Source organism: Tyto alba, unplaced genomic scaffold (assembly GCF_018691265.1).
Source record: "Tyto alba isolate M040663 unplaced genomic scaffold, T.alba_DEE_v4.0 Super-Scaffold_6, whole genome shotgun sequence".
Lineage (NCBI taxonomy): Eukaryota > Metazoa > Chordata > Aves > Strigiformes > Tytonidae > Tyto > Tyto alba.
Window position 1 is genome coordinate 25,581,328 of NW_024881327.1, and position 24,916 is coordinate 25,606,243.

Sequence of the window (24,916 nt, forward strand, 5' to 3'; positions counted from 1 at the left end):
CACACGATGGAAGCGCCAGTCGAATTTCAGTGCTCGCGACCTCGCTGCCTTAGGCCCTCTTGCCGCCGAGCAGGGAGGAGAGCTCCCGGGGGAACCCCCCCCCCCCCCTTAAAACAGAGCATCCCCGCCGGGCTCGCCCGCGGGGCCCTGGGGGCGGGGCCACGGCGGGATGGGCGTGGCCTAGACGACAGGCCCCGCCCCCGGGCACAAGAGGGGCGGTGCTGCTCGCCGGGCTCCCGCATCCCCGCCGTGCGGTGCGGCGCGCTCGGCTCGGCTCGGCTCGGCTCGGCTCGGCTCGGCTCGGCTCGGCTGCCGGCCCGACGGCGCGGTCGGGCACGGAGGGTTCGCTCCGCGCCCCGCAGCGCTCGGCGGTCGCGGGATGGAGCTCGGCGCGGCGCGGCTGCTGGCGGTCCTGCTGTGCCTGGCTCCCGGTAAGCCCTCGGGGAGCCCCGTCTGCGCCGGGGCCGGCAGCTCACACCCCCCTCCCCTCCCCTCCCCGGGCGCCCCGAGGAGAGGGGGCGCGGGGGTGATGGGGTGCCAGGAGCGGCGTGGGTACGAGTTTCCCTTGGGGTTGTCCGGGCGGGCAGAGCGGGTGAGGCAGTGCGAGCCCCGGGGTGGGACGGGACGCCCAGCGCTGCGGGCTTGCTGTCCTCACCTCTCCTGTCCTCTTTGCTGTCCTCCTGTCCTCTCCTGTCTGGCCGGCCGGTGCTCCCCGTCGGAGAGGGCTGCCTGCCGTGGCGCGGTGTCCTGCTCGCTTGGCCCCGGCATCAGCCGTCGTTTCCGAGCGCAAAATGTTCCTGGAGCCAAACGCGGGAAATCCGTCGAAGAACCTGCTCGGGCTGCCAGCGATTAAAGCGAGGGGAAATACTAGGGAAATAGGGAAGGTCCCGGTCTGGCAGCGCTTTCTTGTTGCCCATCGTAGCTGGCTGAGCCGTCCCGGTTGGGGTTGGGGCTGCCGGCTCGCCCTGGTGAGGCGGGGTTCCTGATGGTGATGATGGGAGCAGCCAGGGCCGACTGAAAATCTCTCCCTGTGGTACTCACAAATGTCGCGCAAGCCGGACTGTTGCCTCAGAGCGAGCGCTGGCACCCAGATCACAGCCCTCACAAGTGCGGGTGGCTCGGGGTGGGCGCGATGCAAGCCCTTGCACAAACAAAGCCTGGTAGTAAGAGATTTTTGCCTAACTAACTGCTTTGGAGGAAAGAGATGACCTTAGAAAATCATGGGATAAAATAAAATCATGGCATCTCGAATTTATGACAAACTGTAAAATAGCTTCTTCACATAATGCATTGATCGGCAGTCCTGAAAAACATAAGTATATTCAATTTATTATAAGAAAAGTTGGTAATCCCTTTCCCCAGGGAGTGAGATCATCAGATGAAGGTTCACTTCGTTTCAATGTCCCACATCCTCTTGTTAGACCTTGAAGTTGGCAATGCAAGAAAACAGGAACTCCACCCTGGCTGGCTGAATTGTAGTGCTCTGCAGCTAGCTCCTGACCATCTGCCTTTGCTTCCTGTTATGACAGAGTTTTTGAACTTTCTGGGATGTGTGAAAAGCCATTATTTACCCTTCGCTGCTAAGTAGGTGATGTGAAAGTGTCCGCTTAAAACATGCTGCATGTTCCTGTATATAACACATTTCTGATTGAGTAGCATTTATTCTGTTTATTGACTTGATTTAAGGAGTTTTATACATGTTTTCACAGGTTTATTTATTTCTCTGGATCAGCCAACCCTTAGCATCCAAAAAGATGTCCTCACAATAACTGCAAATGACACTCTAAATATTACATGCAGGTAAGGGCAAATCTGTCCGGCATGATTCTGATGGGGGTAATTCATGTAGTAAGATTTTGTACAGAATCGCAGGTGATTCAGTCTCTCCCCCATCATCGCTGCTGTTTTTCCCCACTCCCTTTTTGCCCCTCACCTTGCTTTTCCCTGACAAACTTTGGAAATGATCCCAGAGGGTTACAGCAAGGGAGAGCTCAGGGCAGCCGGGAGGAGGAAGCACCAGCCGGGTGCTTGTGGAGCCCGCTGGTGAGCCGTGCTCTCGACGCTCCCTTCGGAGTGCTGTGTCATTTAGATTCAGCAGTACATAAATCCCAAGTGGCTTCCTTATAGGTAGTAACAATAGGCCGATTTGTGTGAATTTATCCTACGTGACTTCATGCTCCATGTGACGGGATGAAGCCCGTTCCTCTCCATAGCTGTTGAGACTGGTAGGGCTGGGGTTGACCACCTTGGTGCTCATCACATGCTCACGCTCCTCTCTTTGCTTTCCCAGCGGTCAGAGACCACTGGAGTGGTCCTGGCCAAGCAACCAGAGCAGTGCTGAGAAGCGTGTCTCTGTGACAGACTGCAGCGACGGCCCCTACTGCAAGACACTTACTGTCCTCAGAGTCATTGGCAATGACACAGGGGACTACAGGTGCCTTTACAGCGACAAACAGGCAGCTACAACCATTTATGTCTATGTTCAAGGTAAGTGCTTACACAGCTCTTAGGTGGCTCTTCCCCTAGCCTCAGGAGAAAAAAGAGATATCATGTATCTCAAAGCAGTTTTGACATTAAAATTTGTTAATCCTAGAATTTTTGATCCTGTGAAACTGTTATTTTTCTTGTTGTCATGTTGAGTGATTACATGCCAGTACGCTAGTTGCCATCAATAGAAAAGCCTTTGTACCTGTAGTTTTGAACTGACCTGTTTGTTGTATGTAGTACTTGGTCTGCTACGCTCCTCCACCCAGAACTTAACGTACGTATCGGAGCCTGTCCTCATGAATGCAGAGCTATTACTGACCTCAGCAGGAGTTTCACACAGGGGAAGATTACAGAGATTATATACTTATTAAAAATGACAGATCCGATGCCTTTTACAATTTGTACTATCTGATACCATTCAAAAAACACCCGACTCCAAAACATAAACTTCCATACATTTTCTGACTGTGATGGTAAAATCTATTTAGGCTGTAAGAGCCAGGTTTTTAAACTCGGGCTGTCAGTTGTGTTGGTAGCAATGCAGCTGAGCGTCGCAGACACTGCAAAGCCTCCAGTTGTATGCTCAGTTTAAGTAAGTGCATTCTTTGAGGCATCTGTTTTTTTGCACTGATGACTTCATACTTCTTTTCTTATATGCCCTCATTCCTTTTCATTGTTAACTTATAGATACCATTTTGAAAAATTAGATGTTATTATGTACATAGGTTAGCTTGTTTTATAAGATCGGGAACTCACCTTTTTTTTGGTGTGACTTTGAAAAGGATGCTGCCATTGGGGGAGCCAATGTAGCATGTCACTGCTTTTAACTGATATTTCCTGTAATACTTATGCAAGGAAAGTCACAGTAGGGTAAATCAGATTTTTGTCGGCACAAAGACTGAGATGGCAGGAAGCTATTCTCCAAAGTGCGTACTGCTGCTGATAACTGGTTTTGATATTGTAAAGCTGGGGGAGGTTGTGTCGGTTGAAATGTGTACCCTACCCCCTATTTAGTCTCATTGTTTAAGTGTTTTACCTTACAGAAAACAATAAAACTGATTTGAGAATGAATAGACAGAGAAAGAACAAAACTGGAAAAGTTTCCTCTGTAACCATGTGACAAATGATATCCATTTACCAACTGAATATTCTTCTAGATTACAGATCTCCATTTGTGACTTCAGTTGGTGATCAGCTTGGCATTGTATACATCACTAAGAATAAAACTGTGGTAGTGCCGTGCCTTGGAACTGTATCAAATCTCAATGTATCTCTACATGCGGTAAGGAAAAAGCCTGTTATTATTTTAAGAGTTACTTGAAATCACTGTGACATAAATACATTGCTAGAAGTATAAATACATTTCTTAAAAACTTCTTTCCATCCTTGGGAATTTTACAGCCTGTGATTAAAAAGGTGAGTGCTGTAAATGTGCTCGTCCGTGATCCTGCGCTCTCAAAGTGTGGAGTGATTGCCTGTAAAAGGGAGATTGCCTGAGTTAGGATGTAAAAACTGGGACCCTGTGGTTATGGAAAATGTTGGACTTCAAAATTCAGGGTTGTTTGATTTTTGAAATCTGACTATGTATTTTATCAATATTTCAAACAGAAATATCCAGAAAAGATATTTGTTCCTGATGGTAAATCAATTTCATGGAATAATAAAAAAGGCTTCACTATACCCAGTCATTTAATCAACTATGCGGGCATGGTCTTCTGTGAAGCTAAAATAGATGATGAAAGCTACCAATCTGTGATATACATAGTCGCAGTTGTAGGTAAGCCAAAGTTTGTTTTTTCTCTATAGCCAATGTTACTTTGCTTGCTACAACATACTGAAGCAATTACATTTGGTTGGACTCTTGGTTATTTAATACTGACAATGCAGCTAATGCAAAATGGATGTTGTGATATATATTACTTCTCTTTTAAATGCAATGTATTGTGTTCTTTCTGGTTCATCATTAGGATAAGTGCTTCTATTTTTAGTGTTTTACATAGAAACCAGGGATTATTTTTTTCTTCCTGACAATGCAAGCCTTTTTCCTAAAATCACTCTATTCTGTACTTTATTCACTTGTCCGGGATCCAAGTCACAGTTGAAGGGAACTAGAGGCAGGCATCCATCAGCAGCAGATGGAAAGGAATTGCTCTCAGGGGCTACCAAGGGAATGGAGGATCTGAAGGTCGCACTAGGAGCTAGGTCGTCTTGTCTCCTTCGGACCTATGTCTTGACTCTCACAGGGGTTTATGGTCTCCTGGTATATTTTTTCAGTTGTTTATCAAACCCCAGAAATAACGTGATGATTCTGTGGAGGTTCAAGCCGGAGCTGAAACTGCAGCTATTTCTCTTTTGGCTGAGGATACAGTGACCACCATTTCAAGCGGCCAGATGGCACCAAGGCAGTCTGGCCTTGCTTGGCAGGGAGGCACGGCAGCCCTCCACCCTTTACTCTCTGCAGCAGGCTCTTGCTTCTCCACCAAATTCTCCTCACTCTGACTTGGAGCAAATTCAGAATTTCTGCAGAATTTCTGCATTCAGAATATTCTGTTTTGGAATATTTTAAATATTTTATTGCACAAAGTAAACTTTGGATAATTTTGCTAATGCCAGACAGTTATTCTTAATAAAGTTCCCTCTTACTGCTGGGGTGGGGGGATATATCTCCTTTAGTTTCAGGTCTCACAAGGTTAAGAAGAAGGTGCTTAAGGCAGAGGAACTATGTGGGTCGCCATCTCCTGCCTGCTCCCACCGACGGGGGGGCTCTGATCAAGTGCATACATCCTGCTGCGCCGCTGTCTGACGCGGCTCTAGGGTGGGAAATGTTCAGGGCAGGCAAATCCCTTTCCTCCGGGCTCCTTTGTACGCCCGTCATCATGCTGCACTGGGACATCGAGGGGCCTCATGGTAGCTGTGGTTTGATGGGAGTTTCAGTGAATTCACGTGGGAAATTTGGTGCTGAGTGCTGTAAAGAAACCTCTTTTGCATGTGCCTTTTTCTTCCTCTAGGATACCGAATTTATGACCTGACGATGAACCCGCACTACCAAGTAGAGCTGGCAGTGGGAGAAAAACTTGTCCTCAATTGCACCGTAAGGACGGAGCTGAATGTAGGAATTGATTTCAAATGGGACTACCCTTCCATCAAGGTAAATCTGTAATAACTTAAAGTTGCAAACATCACAACAAAATTTCATTTAGGTGCAATGTCACTCTCCCGTTTATAATACTGACAAAGCAGATGGTAACACACGAAGAAACTGCTGGTATATACAGGTGTGCAGAGGGTGACAGGAGAAATAGCAATAAAATTCCCAAACACCTTTGTCTTCTACCTATTACAGGAAAAACGTGCCACCATAAGGGATTTAAAAACCACTGCAGGAGAAGTAAAGAAGTTTGTGAGCACTCTTACCATCGACAGTGTGTCCTTACGTGACAAAGGTCGATATACTTGCGCAGCATCCAGTGGCCGTATGAATATGAAAAACAGCAGTTACTTCATTATCCATGGTATGCCATCTTTCACTTGAGTTTTTTTGGCTGCTTCAGATTTGGGATTGATTACTGAGGTGCAGAAAGCATCTCGGCCATGAATCAAATGACAGCAATGAATCAAACTGCAGCTACGGTATTTCTCTTGCATCTACTATAGGATTATTTTTATACCACAAGCTTAGCAAATGATAAGATTTTAAGGGATGCTGTTTGTTACTGAAAGCTGTAGAATCCCATAGGAAAATGGGCAGTAAAATAAACTGAGATAAGCCTCTGGTCCTCTTCTGTGTTGACCTTTTTGAGGTCCAGTAAAGCTGAATTTGTGTAGGTGACTTTGTATAAAGGTTGCCCATTCTTACTCCAGGTGAAGTAAGGCTAGATTCTGGTGGGTCTACAGGACAAGATTCTGGGTCGGCATGAATGAAGCTAGGAAAATAAAACTTTCAGCTTTTAGATTACGAATAGATGAATCAAATGGTGTTTTGGTTGTACAGAAATGATGCAAAGGAAACAACGTTGTCTAAGTGTATAGATAAGTATGAGGCCACATCCTACAGCCTTTTCTCAAGCCCGTCTTGGGCACATCCCCAGTGACTCCACTGGCTTACTTCTAGAAAAAAATTGCCAGCATGAGAATGGACCATTTTTAATCACTCAGTCAGACACAGGGTTTTATATTTGGAAAGAGACTAGTTTTCCTGAGGTTTGATTTCAGGGGTCAGAATATTAATGGCTTTTTTTTTTTTTTTTTTTAACATTCAAACTTATTATGTGGCACAGTGATTCAAAATAGACTCAATTTTCTCCTGGTTTCTTTCTATTTCTCTTCAGGATCCAAAACAAGATCATGTGCTATACTGAGGGTACCAGTTATTAAATCCATACCATCGTAAATCTTAGTCAAAAGGCTAGTTCCTGTCTTAGTCTGATTGCAACTTTATAACATGTAAATCACTTCAAGGTATTCTGTGACTGCAATGGTTCAAATATGTACTTGAGAAGAGGCTGAAAGTATCTAACTTTGTAACATTGTAGCTTTGAATACTATTATTTCCTGGAATTAGTAGATTAAGCCAGTTTTATGATATGTATATATATACACATATACAGGTCTGGCACTGGGTCTGACAGTTGATGCACTGTCCTGAGGGCTGAGTCTTGTCTCTGCTTTCCAGAGGTCCTCGGTGGGGGGAACTGGTCCATTCCTCTGTGTGAGGGAAAGGACTGGGTTTTCATGGTGGGCCATCTCTCCAGAGCCCTGTTTGGAGCCAGCTGTGCTTTACCAGTGGCGTCCTCTCACTGGCTCATATTTGTCATCTGCTATTAAGTGCTAACCCAAATGGAGAGCACTTACACTTTTGTCCACATGGAAAGACCATTTAGTTATTTTTTTTTATTTTTTTTTTTTGCAGAAAGTCCTTTTATTCATCTGGAGAGAATGGAGAATGTGGTTGAGACAAGGCTAGGTGATACAGTCAAAATTCCTGTCAAGTTTAAAGGATATCCTCCACCAGAGGCAAAATGGTAAGAATTGGGACATAACGTGTTTGAAAGACTACGCTCTTGTTAGTCAAGGTAAATCTCTAAAGTATTAAAAGCGCTCTATATTTTCTTCAGGTATAAAAATGGAAAAGCCATCAATGCAAATCATACAGTTAAACTTGGCTACACTTTAGTGATCTCTGAAGCAACTGAAAAGGATGCTGGGAATTACACTGTTGTCCTTACAAACCCTACTAACAAGGTGCAGAAGAGACATATGTTTACCCTGCTTGTGAACGGTAAGTGGCGTAACAAAGGGGTACTTTTCTTCCACAGGTGAATGCGGTGTATTACCATTCTTAGGATTAAATTAAGCCCAGAGCTATGAAGATTTAAGTGGAGGTGGTGGCTGGAGGGAGAGTAATTGAACCTCAGCCCTGGAAGGGCAGAGGTGGCCCGTCTTTCCCGGCTCCAGGGTGTGCCGGTTGAAAAGCTGCAGGCTGCTGGTGCTCTTGTTGTGATGATACTTTTTTTTTCGTTTTCTGTGTATTATTTCTTTGCCTCTATGTCCTGCTCTTTTCCTGCCCTCCTTGCTGGCCATGCTGCTGGAGTCCTCCCCCATCCTGCTCCATCCTGGCCCTGTCCCGCCTCACCCATCCTTCCTGCCCCACGCATGCTTGTCCCTCCTCTTCTGTCCTGCCCTGTGCAACCCTCCTCCTTATCCTCCTCCTCTCTGCTCCCCAGGAAACAGCCTAGCCTCCATGCTTTGAAATCAGCAGGTCTTGGAAAGGGCAGAGAGGCTACATGCTGTGAGACCAGGGGTGGGGAAAAATATGCATTTAATGGTTGGGCATGGTGGCAGGAGCCCAAGGGCTGCATTTTAAACCAGGGGATAACGAAGGGAGATTTTACAGGACATCCAAAGCATTGCATCTTGAGGGCCTGATCCTCAAGGCGTCCGGCAGGTTCACCTCTTCCCAACACAGAACGTAGAGCTGGTGCTCTACGTTTCACTCTGCCATGGGAGACGGTGAATTAGTCGCTGCGGGTCTAACACACGCACACGGTGCCGCTGGGGGGCCGCTGGCGGGAGGTGTAACCTGCTGCTCTCTCCTCCAGTCCCCCCTCAGATCGGTGAGAACGCGCTGCTGGCCCCCGTCGACTCCTACAAGTACGGCTCAACGCAGGCGCTCACCTGCACCGTCTACGCCGTCCCGCCGCCCGCCGCCGTCCTCTGGCACTGGCAGCTGGAAGAGGAGTGCACTTTCAGCCCCCAGTGAGTGCGAAGCCCTCGCCATCTTCTGCGGCTTACCTAGCTCTTAAGGGACGTTTGTGTTGGGCTGGGGTTTTGGGGGGGCACATCCCTTGTCCAGGCTCGTTCCGGAGTGCAAACCCAACGGCCAACGAAGCAAAGATTGTTGTACTTAACCGGCAGATTGTTGCAGCGGCGAGCCGGCAGCGCCTGCGTGTTGCCGTCATGCTTTCTTGAAGGGCACTCAGGCTTGCACGGGGTTTCAAATGCAGCTATCTGCGTGCCCTACCCTCAGATCTCCCCATGAGCTGCAGGCCCCAAACTCCATCCTAAACAGAGGAAATTTGCTGTTTATGCTAATTACGGATCCTCGTGGGGTTTTTTTCTTACACTCAAGTGCTGAGCGTGACGGTGCTCTTTATCTGTGTGAAAGTGTATCTCGGAGGAAGTGCACTGATTGATGTTGGGGAATGATAGAGAGAGTGCCTGACTGAGATTCACGCAGCTTCCCTTATCTGGGCCTGCCATAAGCCCAGATTTCCTTTTTTTTTTTTTTTTTTTAAAAAAAAAAACGGGGGATAAAAAAAACACAACATTCTTCTTTCCTGTTGTTGTTTTTAAAATGATTTCCACTAGTTTCTTCCTTTGGTGCCTGGTTGCTTCCTACACAATGGCCACTGTCCTCAAGAAATTCTTGTAGGGAGTTCAGTGATTTCTATGTCTCTCTGTCTTCCTTTGAACTAAATTAACTTGAATCATCCATTTATGAATGGAGGTTTGTTCCCAGAATAGCAGCTGCTTCCCTCCAAGCATCCTGATTGAGCTGACACAGGCAGATTAATTAGGAGATTCACCTTTAGGCTTGGGGGTTCCTTATTTTACAGAGCACAAAGGTCTCAGAAGGTTATAGGGTTCAATTTAATAGAAATGTTTATAGAAACATACTCTTCCCTCCCAGATGCAAGGTATGGCTGGTGGTGCATCTGATTTATAGATAAATATCTGCATATCATAAAGAGAACAAAAATCCCCTCTCCTGAAAGGCAAAAATTCATCTTATCTAATGCATATGTCTTTATTTATTTCTCAGGAAAGTTCGCTCAGGAGCCAATCCATATGCATGCAGGAAATGGAAAGTGATCTCAGAGAGAAAGGGTGGGAATCAGGTTGAAATTAAGCACCGAGTTGTTACTATTGCCGGGAAAACAAAGGTGAGCAGATTTTCTTTTCTGCTGGTTGGGGATGATTAGCCCTGTTCAGCAGTCCGCATATCTGGAAATATACCACTAGAGATGAGCCTCTTTTCACCTATCGTTAAACTTGGGGATCTACTCTCAGATAGTTGTACAAGCTCCTACTGAAGCCAGCAGGCAGAGATACACGCTTTCAAGTTCTTTAGACACTGACCCAAAGTGAGTCTCAGTTGAGGAACATAATTTACTTAGATTTCAGTGCTTACCTTTTAGCAGTCTGAAGTTAGGTGAGTTAATCTTGACAATTAACTGTAAGAGGGAGAAGCTAGAGAGACTGAAGGAAAAAAAAAGTTGTGGGTGCAGCATTTATTAACACATACACCAAAGTCTGCTTTGTCAGGCTGCTTTTTCTTTTCCCTGATTGTTACCATTCAAGGACAAAAATGTAAATGCCAGGAGGGGACTGTGCTCCCACTGTGCCATGGATTTGTGCTTTGGAGGGATTTTTGGTTGTGCGGATACCTGCAGAGCACTTTGCTGAGCTGTCGGGGTGGTGAGGTGCATGCATGTACTTTAGCCCTGACGTGGTATGAAACTACTTGGTTGTTCTTTTGTAGACTGTGAGCACCCTTGTGATTCAAGCAGCAAACGTATCTGCTTTGTATAGATGTATGGCTACGAACAGAGCTGGGTCAAGTGAGAGAGTTATCTCCTTTCATGTGACCAGTAAGTATACCCTGTTGAGGACAGCCATGTTAAATTAACTTTATTTCATCTGTTTTGCTAATGATAGGCATTTCAACACCATTGTCATGATTCCTGGCCTTTAGGATTTTAGGTTTACCTAAGGTTTTCCTAAGGCAGCCTTTAAAGTCACTGCCTGACTTCAGCCAAGTGACTAATTTCGCTGGCATCAGTGGGGTGGTGGTCCTGTGAAAATGGTGCAAAACGGGCACTGTTGTTCTGAGAGTGATTACTATCGGGCTTTTGCAGTCACTTAAAAGAACTACAGAGAAATTATGCTAGTGTCACAAAACAAGTAAAGATGTACTGTAAAAGCTAAGACTGACATTTTTGAAATTGCTGACAAAGAGCTTCTGTCCTCTTGAAAATCAGTCTCCATATTCACATGCTGAAATATTATTTTAATCCAAATCTAAAACTGAACTGTAAGATAATGCTAAGAATCATCTTAGGTTGCAGTAGGTTTCTAGAGGAAGAAGAAGTGTATTAATTACACAGGCCTTCCTTTGATCCATTTTAAACGTATTGCTTTTAATGAGATTGTACTCTTTAAATGATTGATTGATTGATTGGTTGGTTGGTTGATTTTTTTCAGTGTTTTATTTCCTTATTTACAACTGGATAACATGAAGTTAAGGCTATATTTGTAAAATGGCTTCTTCAAGTTAATGCTGGCAACAAAATGTGCAACCCAGTAGGATTTTATTTTATTTTTTTAACTTGCAGGGGGTCTTGAAATTAATCTCCAGCCTCGAAATCAACTCACCGAGAAGGATAACATGTCCTTGCAATGCACGGCAGACAAATTCACCTTTGAGAAGCTATCGTGGTACAAACTCAGTGCTCACACTTCACAGACTCCCTTTGGAGGGCTGCCCATGCCCGTTTGCAAGAACCTCAATGCTCTCCAGAAGCTGAATGCGACAGTTTCAAATACCAATGGTGAAAATGTCACGTTAGAGCTCATCCTCCATAACATCTCCCTCCAGGATGGAGGGGACTATGTTTGCATTGCTCAGGACAAAAAGGCTAAAACACAGCACTGCCTGGTGAAACACCTCACTGTTCAAGGTACAGATCTCTTACTGTGAACCAAAACGGGTGGTTGTGTAATAAAATAACTGCACTAGTGTCAGTTTTTGGTATCTTCAGGCCTTGCATATGTTGGGTTAATGGTGCACTCAGTTTGTTAAAAAGATTTGGACCACTTGTTATAACATGCAGGTATGGGGCTTGTCCATGCAGCAGGGACTTACTATTTCATCAGTACCAGTGAGGAAACACTGACCAAGCCACTGTGCTGTGCAAGGAGATGAGTTTGGCTTTTGCACAAATAATGGCATGTATTTAGCTCAGTGACTTCTCAGTTTTACTTTTCAATACATGTTTTTCCCCTTTAGCTGTATATGCACGTGTCTATTCATAGCATTAATGCTACTGCTTTGTGTCACGGATTCTTGAGTTTGAAGTAGTGTCTCTAATTTAAGACTGGTGTGAAGTGATGCTGGTATTCAGGCGCAAGCAATGCAAGCTGATAATCAATCAGCTTTTCACACGGATAGTGTTGACATTGCTTTGGGTTGTCTAGGTTGATTGGGCAGATTCAGGAAAACACCAATGCATGTTCTTCTCCTGAATGGACATTTGATGGACTGGCAGTATTAGACTTCTTGTAATGACCCTGGAAATAGAAATGTGAGGGAAGCAATTTCTCACCTATTCCCTCTTCCCTCAGCATCCTGAGCAGTTACAAATTAAACCATCTAAAGTGGGTTACATCAATACTGTTAAAATTTTCTTGGCTTTTTAAATTTTTTCATGTCGTGGAATTTTAACTATGATCTTAACATGAATGCTGTGGCTGTTGGTATTATAAAAGGATTTGAGACTTTGTTACTGCACCAAGCATGTAGAGTGTCATCAAGTGGTATTACTGCAAAAATAGATGTTTTCTTTTAATGGTTAGTAATTTTGCCATATTTTCGAACCAACAGAGCCCATGGCACCCACACTTGTAGGAAATCTGGAAAATCAAACAACAAACATTGGTGAAACCATAGAAGTGTCATGCACAGCAAATGGCATTCCTCCTCCAAACATCATGTGGTTTAAAAATAATGAAACCCTTGTTGAAGATTCAGGTGAGGATTGCTTCTTTGCGATGAATTTTCTATCAGTTAAGGGCTTTCTTTCATGGGACTCACAGCTGATTTTTACCATGAAAAGTTTCATTTTGAATTTTTAACACAAAGAGGCATAAAAATAGCAGAACTAAGAACCATGTTTTTTTTTTCTAGGTATTGTTTTGAAAGATGGAAACAAAACGCTAACCATCCGTCGAGTGAGGAAAGAAGATGGAGGGCTATACACCTGCCTTGCCTGCAATGTCCTTGGATGCAGAAAAGCAGTGGCTTTTTTTTCAGTGGAAGGTTAGTGTTAGCTTCTCTCCAGATTGTGCATGAAACCTTTATAATAACTAAAAGGAAAATCTAGTGGCTATCCCGATCAGAGGTCTGAAAACACACCATGACATTTGCAAAAAGTCCTGACCATTCCTATCAAGCTCAAACTGGGTACTGTCATAGCCATTGTAATCTTAGCTGTTGAGGCTGACGCTTTCTTCTCCACAACGTTATTTAATGGTTTTCAACAAAAGCTGAATCTATCTTACTTGTGGTTGCAGAGAAAACTCTGCCAGTCTATATTACATGCAAACCTATACAACAAAACCTACCTAAACCTGAAGATATCCTAGGGCATCTCTATTGTCTTGGTAACGTAACTGTCATACTATGGTTTTTTAACAGTTGTAATTTTTTGAACTATGTCACTGCTGTCATAGCATCTAAGAAAAACTGAGGGAAGACTTTGTGTGATCTGTTGTGATTGCTGTCCCATCTCAGTGACAGGAACAGGCAGTGTTTTTTGGGGTTAGGGGATTCCACCCTTAGTCCATCAAACTCTGAAAGTAGTGTTTGTGAGACCCATCTCTCATTTGTTCCAGTCTGATTGTGGCACATTGAAATGCAATTTGCAATGAAAAGCAATAAGTCCTAACAAGAGGTTAGTCTGCAGTCTGAGTAGCTGGAACCATGATGGACTTCCTACCAAGAGTTGCAACGAGAAGCCTCAAACTAAAAGCTCCTTGCCCTTGATATTAGTATATTTGCAAAATTTAGTCACTAAATCCTTCACAAACCCCTGTCTTATAAGTTAGAGTGATTGCCCGCTCTGTTCCGTTAAGGTAATTAGAGCAGTATCCAGTTATTCTTATAGGTTTCATTAGGATATTAAGATGTTAGGCCAAATATTTACATGGGGTAGAAATTATATGCAGCTGACATCAGTGTAGATTTCAGCTGATGTGGTAAATATGGTCGAGGCATGTCTATAAAAGTTGGAAATCTGTGTAGGACATACTGTTTCACTCCAAGAAATTTATAGTGCAGCTCACTGGGGTCATGCAATGGAGTGTGCTACTGTGTAGGAAAATCTGTATGGTGCAAAGGATGAAATAAATACAGGAGCATTATGTGGTAAATGGGAGCTGAAGAAGAGAGCTGCTCCTGCACATTAATAGATGTTTGAGTGGTGTCTGCTGTAGACTATTTTACTGGAGAAGGGATGTTGTAAATAAATCCTTATTTTCATGTGTTCTTGCAGAACCACATTTTTTCATGCTCCAGCTGAAGCATGTAAAGGGACAAAAGAGAGATTGTTTTCTGGGTCATTCTCACAGCACTTTATTTACTATATGAGGGGGATTTTTTTTGTTTCTGGAGAAAGAGTCATTCATTTTGAGTATTCTAAAACAAAGATTTCTTTTTAAAATGTGAGATTTTACTTTTTTATATTTACCAAAGATCCAGATACTGTTCTTGGAATAAACCTGATATTAAGAAATTAAGTGGTGTGTAAACCAGCATGAAACTAAGCGTAATATTCCAATATAAAAAACCAAGCTTTTTGTTTTGTTTTGCTTTCATTTCTTTGCTCCATTTTGCACTTTTAAAACGAACCTTTAGAACAAGGACCTCCATTCTCTACTTTAATGAATGAACAAAACCAATACGCTTCCAACTATCACTCAGATATTCATTTATTTCCTCCCAGGCGCTGAAGAGAAAACAAATCTGGAGCTCATTATCCTCGTTGGCACTGCAGTGATTGCCATGTTCTTCTGGTTGCTTCTTGTAATCATCCTCCGGACCGTTAAGCGGGTAATGAAAAAATTCTCATACTGTCCTATCAGCACTGGTCTTGCATGACAAATGAGAGCTGACTTGAGGCCTCTTCTGTTGTTTCTTTCCATTGTTCTTAAATCAACAGACACATTTTTTCTCTCCCTGCCATAACATTCTTGCCTGGAACTGGGGGCACAGAAATTTGTTTTTAATTGAACAGGCCCTTGCAAGAGAAAAAATGTTTCAGATGGTTTTGTTTACTAGAAAAAAAAAAAAGAGTGCAAGTAATTAACGGTGGTCACACTCACTGTGACATGGTGTAGGGAAATGGCAGCCTGGCATTTCTGGGAACTGGTGAAACATTACAAAGTGAGAAAGTGGCACTTTGTCTGCACATCGCCAGCAAAAACCCTGTGCAACTACAACTAATACCATTTTCCAGGCCAATGGAGGGGACATGAAGACTGGCTACTTGTCAATCATCATGGATCCTGATGAAGTCCCTATAGACGAGCACTGCGAACGGCTCCCGTATGATGCCAGCAAGTGGGAGTTTCCCAGAGACCGGCTAAAGCTAGGTGTGCCTTCCTTGCATGAGCCATTTAGAGATACTGCAGCCAGCCCTGTGCTAGGGTTATTTTAGGTACTGGCTTGCCATGGGGCTATCTTGATGCAGGCCCCCCGGGTGGGCTTTAATTCCCCTAGGATATAATGCATCCTCTCCCCATTATCAGCCCTCTGTTAATTTCTGACACATAAACTCAGTTTAGAGTTGCTGTTTCTTCTCCATCTTTTTCCCACTGTGCCAAGCATATAAATCTGAGTATGTTCATCTTCTCACTTCAAGGTAAACCTCTTGGACGTGGAGCTTTTGGCCAGGTCATAGAAGCAGATGCATTTGGAATCGACAAAACTGCTACCTGCAGAACAGTAGCAGTCAAAATGCTTAAAGGTAAAAATTATGACTTAAGCTTCACCTTCAGTACACAATATAGGGATAATTGCCAATGCTATAACCAGTAGATAGGAAAAATCAAAATGTTTGTACCAATGGTGTAGACAAGTTTAGCTTAACGGTATCATGAAGCAATGATTAGGGAAAGTGCATGCCTTTCCCTCATCGATAGCTGGAGCAATGTGACTATGATTTCTTAGTCATTGCTTTATAGATCTACTCAGGTTCAGAATATAAACTCACTCCTGCAAGCAATTTGCACATGTCCTTTTTGCTTTATGTAGCTTGGTAGGGAGCTTTCTACAAGTCTCCAACAACAGCTTAAGCATGCTCCAAAATGAGTCATAGTTCTGCAACAGCTTTCTCCTCACTTTAAATCATATTATAGTGCCTCGCATTTGCTACAGAAGAGTTGAAAGCTGCGGTTCACAGACACATTGTTCCTGAGGAGGACGTAGCTGGGGGAGCAAAATGGGGCTGCCAGCAGCCGGGGGCGGTATCCCACCCTGTGTTGTACTGGAGGGAGGGTGGGAAAGGCGGGGGATTTCTGGCAGTACAGTGTGAGCAGGCGCAAGCGCAGGCAAGACGACCTGTTGCAGACTCATTGAGATGGGATGAAAGTGCAGTAATGATAATAAAAATTGGAAAACCTTGTCCCTCCAGTTTTGCAGTGATTAGGCAGCCTTCAGACAGCTGCCTCCTCTGCCCCTCCCTCCCCACTGCTTCAGCTCTTTCCTCTTCCCCTTCTATATCTATGGGATGAGGACACCAGCTATGTCTCCAGGCTTTTGGTGAGGCTTAGGGTGAGGCATGTTTGGCCCTGGCCCTATCTCACCCAGTTTATGGACCCAATAGACCCTTAGTGTAGACCCCAGCAACGTCTATGAGACAATGTTTCTATCTATTTTTGGATGGGAGGGTCAAACGGCAGAGTGCAAACTGCTTAAAAGTTCTGTAGGAAAAAAAGATATTTGCTAATCTGGATTATGTCCCTGTTCCGAGGTACTGCCCTTGCAGACCTCAGAAAATGTTTAAAAGCAGAGCAAAACCAACCCTGTCATGCACGTGCCTAGCCTTCATCAGTGTCCTGTGGCATAGCTGATCCAGGCTACCAACCAACAAGACTTCTCACCAGATCGGCTGGAAAAATAACAGAAGAGAACACAGAGGAGGGTAAAACCTTTCTGCCTGTGATGCTCCTGATCTATGTTGTTTTACCTCTTCAGAGGGTGCAACCCATAGTGAGCACAGAGCACTTATGTCAGAGCTGAAGATCCTCATTCATATTGGCCATCACCTCAATGTTGTCAATTTACTCGGAGCCTGCACAAAGCCAGGAGGTGAGTAACTTTTCAGTGGGTGGGATGGTGCTAATGAAACCCCTGGTTTTGCCATTTCTGCTGCATAGAAAATTGAGTTTTAAAATTAAGGGTTGGAAGAAATAGTTGTCTTTTTTAAAAAAAATTCTGGTGAGAGTGAGCACATCCAGAAGTGGAATAAGGGCTGAGAAGCCCTCAGTTCTACATCCTTTAGTTGTTCTGTCACTTTGCTTTTCTGTACCTCAGATCCACTTTTGTAGTGGACTCCACATGTAATAGACTTTGGGTCTGAGTCTAGTACAAGATTTAACAAGTTGATCTGATTTTTGTCAACGGCTACAGTGCAGCTGCAAGTTGTGACTTCCCCCCCTAGCTTTGGATGGACTGTGGGTGCCTCTGTGTGTGTGTAGGAGGGGAGATTGCAATTCGGAGTCAAACTCTGGGTGGATGAACCTATTTTAATTTATAACTGAGGACATATGTTTTGTTTGACAAATCCAGCGCTGCACGCTAATTTGGAAGAAATTCAGTGTAAAGTATCTCAGTAATAATTTTTCAGGGAAGCTGAATTGTTGGCTTACTGCGGTATCAAAATTGAATTTGTAAAGTTCCATGATGGAAGTGTAGTAGTTGAGGGAAACATAATCCATATTCATTTCCTTGTTTATTCCACAATAAAATAGAGATGGCTAATATATGGAACCTAGGATGGAAATTTATCATTGTGTAGCATATGCCTATATGAAGCAATTTGTGCATGAAATACCACATTTGGTCTGTATATTAAGGCATCTATGTCTGAAACCAGAATTCCTGTTTTAATTTTTTAGGACTTAAAATGCCTTCACAGAAATGCATGGATAATCATGTGTGTACTTTTTTGCAGATGAACAGTTAATTGCACTGAAGTTCATTCAAATGTGTTTGTCACATCCTTACAATGTCAATTAGCATAGACTGGCATTTTAAGTATAAGCACACCACTATACATTTTCACATATGAAATTAGGTCTGTGATTTTCAAAAATATGTTCTTTCTTTTCCTTCTTTATGGAGCAGAAAAGGAATCATATCCTTGCTTTGGTTAGATTATTTTTTTTTTAATAACTGGTAATTTCTGGGTAGTAGAACTCTCTTTGAAATGTATATATTTCTAGCCATGAGTTATGCTGTGAGATAAGGTGGGATATAAATGGTCTTTCTAAGGAATTGCTTTACGTGTTGTATAGGCCCACTCATGGTGATCGTGGAATATTGCAAGTTTGGAAATTTGTCAGCTTACCTACGGAGCAAGAGGAGTGAATTTGTCCCGTACAAGGTAAGGAGTCAAGGTTAACAGTATAATGTTTGATTTGGTGGGGCTTTTCCACACACGGTGTTTCTGTTTCTAGTACAGACTGAAGTGGCAATCCTTGGGGACACTGAATATCTAGTACTTCTCATGGGAATGAGCGATGGCAAAGACATCAGAGGTCACCTAGTCTTTCCCTTGGCCCCTGCAATGTAGCTATTTTGTTATTGTTAGATTAAAATGTGCAAAGGAACTGGGCTTCCACTATTTCCTTTGGCAGATTATCCTACACTTGGCCGTATCTGTCAGGAAGTTTTTTCTGATTATCAGCCCGAATTTTTTCCTTTTTTAGTTAAGCTCCAGACCACCTTAAATAACTGCATTCCCTGCTTAGTGTATATATCCATCAGATACCCATAGGTGTCTTCTATCATGTGATTATCCTTTCCACTGCCCCCTTGGCTCATTGCTGAACCAGGCTATACATATTTTTTTGATGTTAATCACTTTGTATAACTGATGCCTCCCATGAGTTTACATTCAGCTTTCCACCTCCCAGGTCCTTTGCAAAGAGGAGCTTCATCGCAGCACCCCGTCTTTGCACCCCTGTTTGAAAGGAGGAGGGAGGATAGAGGCTGGCATTTTCAAACTCATTCCTGGATGCCTCTGAGAGGAGATCTGATTTCTAGAGAGGGTTGGGAAGATCTATCCCCTCCGAGGGTCAGGTTGCTAGATGAAGATCATGGTTGTATGTACCCAGTGCTGAGCATCCTTAGGTATGGACCTCCAGGAAAGGACCGTACCCTTTTTCACCCAGAGCCGAGAGGGAGGCCCCTGGGCTATGCTCTGCCATGCTGGTAGACCTGAGTCTTCCTGCAGCTGCCGTGTTTAGATCAGAGCTTCTTCAAATTGCTTGTCAGTTCTCCAGGGGGGTTATTTTTCTTTATCCTTGGAGTCATTGTTTACTATTTTATATTGGCAAAGGCAACTTGCTGCATCCTCTTGTGAGGTAAAAAGGATAAACAAATATCTGAGAGGCCTTGAAGGAAGAGGCAGGGTTTCACAAAGGTGCTGACCCTTGCTTACACAAGAAATGAGGATGGGAATCGACAACGGAAAAAAACCAGCCCTGCCAGGGGAGAAAAATCACGAGACCAAAGCAGGAGAAAATGGAAATGTGGTGGAGGAAGCCTGTGGGGCTGGCATCCTTCCTAGAGGCATTCGGTGGCTTAGGGGAAGAAGGAAATAAATCAGATTTTGAAGGCTGCTAGGGTTTTGGCCAAAGTAAAGGTTTAGCAAAAGGACCTTTGTAGCAGTGGGAGGTAAAGCCGTAGCAGTATGGAGAGGCTCAAGTGTATGAAAGGGGGTTCAGCAGCATGCACATGTGCTTCACAAGTGGTGGGCACCGGGGGGCTGAGAAGGCCAGCTCCTCAGTGTGCATTTATTCCCCAGCATGTGGAGATGTTGCTGGGGGATGGCTGGGAGGATGCAGGAGCAGACTAAAGCCGTGCTGTGGGGCGGCAGAGGGTGCTCAAGCTGGTGAGCCCACGTGGCCATGAGTTTGGGTTTGCTGGTGCTGTCCTCGCACCAGCCTCGTGCCCCAGCCAGAGCAGGCTTGGGGCAGAGTGGCTGGCCATGGAAACGCTGGGCTGGCCTTCAGTGGTGCCCATGGCAGAGACTGTGGGGAGCACCATTGCCTCTCCTGAGGAAGCTTCTGGTATGCTTTCTGCTTCTTATTTCTTCCATCCTTCCCGCATGTTTCTAGACCAAAAGTGCCAGGTTTCGGCAGGGGAAGGAGAACTATGTTGGTGATGTTTCTGCAGACCTGAAGCGACGGTTGGACAGCATCACGAGCAGCCAGAGCTCAGCAAGCTCTGGCTTTGTGGAGGAGCGGTCCCTGAGTGATGTAGAAGAGGAGGATGGTAGGATATGTCTTCTCCTGGTGTTGGAACAGCTGTCATTGGTGGGGGCTGATGAGGGACATTGGGGACTGTGTGATTTCCAAAGCTCCCTCAAAGCTGTGTGTGGTGTATTTCCTTGATGACCAAAGTTCCTGAGCTATGTATTATCTAGTTCAGCATCCCAAACGATTCAGCCCAATCCCAGATAATATCAGGCATGCACTTTATGCATTTCCACACACTTTTGGTCCTTTTCAGACTTCTCTGGTCCTGACACTCTGAGGTGGGATGTCATAAGAAATATGCAGATTTAAAGCAGGCCTTGAGATGAGGGTTTTAGCCACCAGTGTTGTAGTTTTTGGGAGATTTCTTCTTAAAATCAAGAGCTGAGAAAAGTCACTGAGTTGTTTATTTCAGGAGGAACTGAATGCCTAGGTATCTTTGGCTACTTGAGTACATTACTCCTCCTGGTCACTGGGGGATGAGGTTAGGCTACTTCTACCCTAAATTAGCAGGGCTTTTTGCCAAATTCAAGTCTTTCTCCCCATGTCTTATTCTTCCCCCGTAAGGACTAGGTGGAGACTCCCTCTCATCTGTTTCCAAATGCATCTGCTAAAACCACAGCAAGCCTTTCCTGTCCTAAGAATTTAGGAGCTGAGTTTTGGTTGTTTTTCTTTTAGGATTGTTTTGCAATTCTTTCCACTGGTGGGAACCTTGGAAATAAGCAAGGAGGCCTGGGGTATAACCCATCATCTCAAAATTTATTTTACACAGGACTAGTTTGGTGTAAAATGTATTGTTATTGTTAATTATACAGCCAAAAAAGGGCTCAATTTGCTCTTCCAATTGAACGTGGTATAAAGTTAAGATGGACTTTTACCTAAGAAGCATTTATGGGTGACATCAGTGACAAAGGACATGTTTAATTGTCATGTGATTCTTTGCAGCTGGTCCTGAAGACCTTTGCAAGAACCCTTTGACCATGGAGGACCTCATCTGTTATAGCTTCCAGGTGGCGAGAGGAATGGAGTTCTTAGCTTCACGCAAAGTAAGGAACTTCTCAGGAAGAGTGGCATGTTATTTATTTGTCTGTAGGAAATAGGGCTGAATGTCTATAGAAGGAAACAACATGTTCATCCTTGGACTAGCAGTCATCCGCAACATTTTCTTTTTGCCCTAAGACATACCTGAATCACTGATACTACAGAGTGAAACAGCCCATACATTTATTGACACAAATGTTAGTGATCTGTATAAGGTTTATATGTCACTGATTCATAGAAGAATGATTAAGTAGTTGGAGGAGGGGAGCTCACTTATGAGGATGATTAAAGGAATCAGAGACAAATCCCTGGCAACCAGAGATAAACTAGAGTAAAAGAGTTTGCTCTGAGGAGGTTGCCTGTAATTTGTGCAGTGGGATTGGAAGGGCAGTGTGGGGAGAGATGATGCTCACCTATGAAACCTCATGGATGACTCCTTGGAAAGTCTCTTGTCAAGGGCACCCTGGCAGTCAATAACACCTCACCTGCATTTTGACATTCTAGAAGTGCTTTTTTGTGGTTTGATCCTAAATATGTACAGTACATGTTTCAAAGGATGTAAATTTTAGCAAGAGTGAGGAATTGCCTGCAGTTGTATAGAAAAAAAAAAAAGTACTTAGAAATGGGAAAAAGAAAGAAAAGCAGGGAATACAACACTGCTCTAGAGTGCAGGCTAGGCGTTTAAGAGCAGACTTCAGAGTCTTTTTTAGAAACATTAACTTGTCTACATTTCATACATCCTGGTTGGTGTGTATATGCAATGTCTTACCAGGATCTGCAGTTCTAGTCCATACTAGAAGCCACTTTCAGAGCTTGGATTTTTTATTTCAAGCTGTTGAAGCTGAGTTTTGAGGTCTTTGGGTTGTTGGCTAAGCTGTTGTTCTGCATAGGTAAAGACATGGACTTTTTTCTCTGTAGTCAAGATTAGTTTGTGTTGGAATCAAATCGGCATTTTAGTGTGGTATGTTTTTCAGAGAGAGAGTGGAGTACACAGATTTGAGTGAACCTAAGTAAATCTAAAGGTAATCAGATCTGAACCTGCTTTGTGTCAGCTTCTTAGGATAATTAATTAGCTAACTTCAAAGGCCCTCTCTGCATAGTGGATAAACAGATGTATGTTTGGACTTGGGAACACAAGTCTCCCTGAGCCAAATCAGTTGTGACCATCAAAAAAGTACTTAAAATCAGTAGTTGTTGATGCTGAGGTTTCTTTTTCTTAAAAGGTTTTAAGAATTATCTGGTCTTTGAGGGTAGGAGAGCACATATGTGAAAGAGATCAGGCCCATGAACAGAACTGTGACGACAGGCAGCATATGAAGTTGTTTACTTCTCTTTGCAGTGCATCCACAGGGACCTGGCTGCTCGTAATATCCTCTTGTCAGACAATAACGTGGTCAAAATCTGTGATTTTGGCTTGGCTCGAGACATCTACAAAGACCCAGATTACGTCAGGAAAGGAGATGTAAGTTTCAGATTCTCTATTTGAAAGAGAATTAATATTAAGTCAAGACTCCTTTTTTTTTTTTTTTTTACCTTAAATGCATTTGTGGAAATGTAATGTTTTGTAACTGTAATACCTTTTTGCTTATGGAAATACTTTCAGGCCAGACTACCCCTAAAATGGATGGCACCAGAAACCATTTTTGATAGAGTATATACCATTCAGAGTGATGTATGGTCCTTTGGAGTTCTGCTATGGGAAATATTTTCATTAGGTGAGTCACTTTAATTTTACTGAGCCATCTTAAATTTTAAACAACAGAGTCTGAGGAAAACAGTCAAAGTGTTCTTGGATCCTCTTTAACATTTTTTTTACTTCTTGCAAATTTTCTGATTATTTTTTCCAGTGGAATAAAATACTCAAATTCCCTTAAAAATGCAAATGTAGGAACATGGACTTGAAATGCTTCTTCATACAGTTTCAGTATGTGATGATACGCCTCATTTACTCAATCAGTCGCTGTTTCCATCATAAATATAAACTGTTTGCACATCCAAATATACCAAATTACCTTATTAACTCAGGCCATAGCAAATTATTTGTTTGAAAATTAATCCCAGAGTTTAAGAGTCTAATGCATTACAATTACTGTTGTTCTCATTTTAGGCGCATCACCATACCCTGGAGTGAAAATTGATGAGGAATTTTGCAGAAGACTGAAAGAAGGAACAAGAATGAGAGCACCAGACTATACAACACCAGAAATGTAAGAAACTGTTCTTCCAGCTGCCCACATTTACCCCACAATAGCAGCAGGCGCTAGAGCAAGCAATAGGTGCAGTTTTCTTTATGCTCATGATTTAATGGGCTTTGCCCTTCTAGGTACCAAACAATGCTGGATTGCTGGCATGGAGATCCTAAGCAGAGACCAACTTTTTCAGAGCTGGTGGAGCACCTGGGGAATTTACTGCAAGCCAACGTCCGTCAGGTACATGAAGTATATTCTCTGGTTGCTAGAACCACCAGCTGAACCCCTTCTGTCCTGCCAGCCACCATGAAATCCCGTGTTTGGGTACTGTCCACTGGAGCCGTTGGGGAGCCTAGGCTTCTTCCACCACTCCCGTTACGGACCAGCAGTCGGGGCAGCTTGCAGAGAAGAATGACTCGGGGGAGGAAAGATTGCAGAGGTCTGTTGTGGTAACCAAAAGCCACCTTGCCCTGTCATGACACCACCACTGTGGTTACTTAGCTGTCTTGATGGGTAGTTGTTGTCACAGGCTCAATTCCCTGCTCCGATGATTTCTCTGCATACTGCCGAGGCATTTTGGCAGGTAACTCCTGTTGATCTTACTATGCTAAAGATGGATGTCTTAGCATATGTGAGGATGTGGGCTGCAATGCTTTTAATGACTCTTCTGGAAAGCGAAGATACAGGCATCTTGCTGCCTGTCAACAGCTCCATGAAGATAAGTGTATTAAGACTTGTCCTGTGCACACATAGTGGTAGGAGAGCCCACTGTGTCCAGGTGGGATACATGGACCTCCCTCCCAGGTTCTCCATCTTGTGGCTCCCTGCTCATGCGCTACGGAAGTAGACAAGGCCAGGGCAATAGATGTGAGCACACTGGATGAAGGAGGCTGGATTTAGCCACATGCTCTTCTATTAGATGGGTTCTCCCTTTCTGACCTAATGGTAATGATGGGAATTACCTGCCCTTCCAAACTATCCTGTCTTCTGTGCATAGCAAAGCTCAGAAAGGATAGCATTTCTTCACTTTCCTAAAGAGCAGCTTGAATCTCATGTATCACAGAATCACAGACTGGATGAGGTTGGGAGGCACCTCTGGAGGCCACCTGGTCCAACCGCCTTGCTCTAGCAGGGCCACCAAGATCCAGTTACCCACAACCATGTCTAGATGGCTTTTGAGTATCTCCAAGTATGGACACTCCACGACCTCTCTGGGTGACCTATGCCAGTGCCCAGTCACCTTCACAGTAAAAAAGTATTTCCTTGTATGTTCAGAACATACTTTGTGTATATTTGCCCACAATCTAATATGGTTGGATTGCTAATGATTTAGACCCTCTCGTCATGAACTGTAGTGTACTGTGACTATAAAAGACAAC

The 24,916-nt window shown here is 43.8% G+C and overlaps 1 protein-coding gene across 1 annotated transcript in view; it reads left to right on the forward strand.

Annotated features, from left to right (window-relative positions):
* The first annotated feature begins 260 nt into the window (after positions 1-260).
* Positions 261-24,916, forward strand: part of KDR (kinase insert domain receptor) — a 31,738-nt gene continuing 7,082 nt past the window's right edge. Inside the window, exons 1-26 of the mRNA XM_042808344.1 lie at positions 261-431; positions 1,710-1,800; positions 2,291-2,487; positions 3,645-3,769; positions 4,096-4,264; positions 5,496-5,635; positions 5,831-5,999; positions 7,397-7,508; positions 7,602-7,765; positions 8,586-8,742; positions 9,809-9,929; positions 10,529-10,637; positions 11,382-11,726; positions 12,650-12,796; positions 12,953-13,084; positions 14,769-14,875; positions 15,282-15,417; positions 15,687-15,791; positions 17,021-17,134; positions 18,343-18,431; positions 20,170-20,326; positions 21,253-21,353; positions 22,688-22,810; positions 22,952-23,063; positions 23,456-23,555; positions 23,672-23,777. Of these exons, the coding sequence (XP_042664278.1) occupies positions 380-431; positions 1,710-1,800; positions 2,291-2,487; positions 3,645-3,769; positions 4,096-4,264; positions 5,496-5,635; positions 5,831-5,999; positions 7,397-7,508; positions 7,602-7,765; positions 8,586-8,742; positions 9,809-9,929; positions 10,529-10,637; positions 11,382-11,726; positions 12,650-12,796; positions 12,953-13,084; positions 14,769-14,875; positions 15,282-15,417; positions 15,687-15,791; positions 17,021-17,134; positions 18,343-18,431; positions 20,170-20,326; positions 21,253-21,353; positions 22,688-22,810; positions 22,952-23,063; positions 23,456-23,555; positions 23,672-23,777 (3,480 nt within the window). The 5' untranslated portion in view covers positions 261-379. The remainder of the gene's footprint in view (positions 432-1,709; positions 1,801-2,290; positions 2,488-3,644; positions 3,770-4,095; positions 4,265-5,495; positions 5,636-5,830; positions 6,000-7,396; positions 7,509-7,601; positions 7,766-8,585; positions 8,743-9,808; positions 9,930-10,528; positions 10,638-11,381; positions 11,727-12,649; positions 12,797-12,952; positions 13,085-14,768; positions 14,876-15,281; positions 15,418-15,686; positions 15,792-17,020; positions 17,135-18,342; positions 18,432-20,169; positions 20,327-21,252; positions 21,354-22,687; positions 22,811-22,951; positions 23,064-23,455; positions 23,556-23,671; positions 23,778-24,916) is intronic.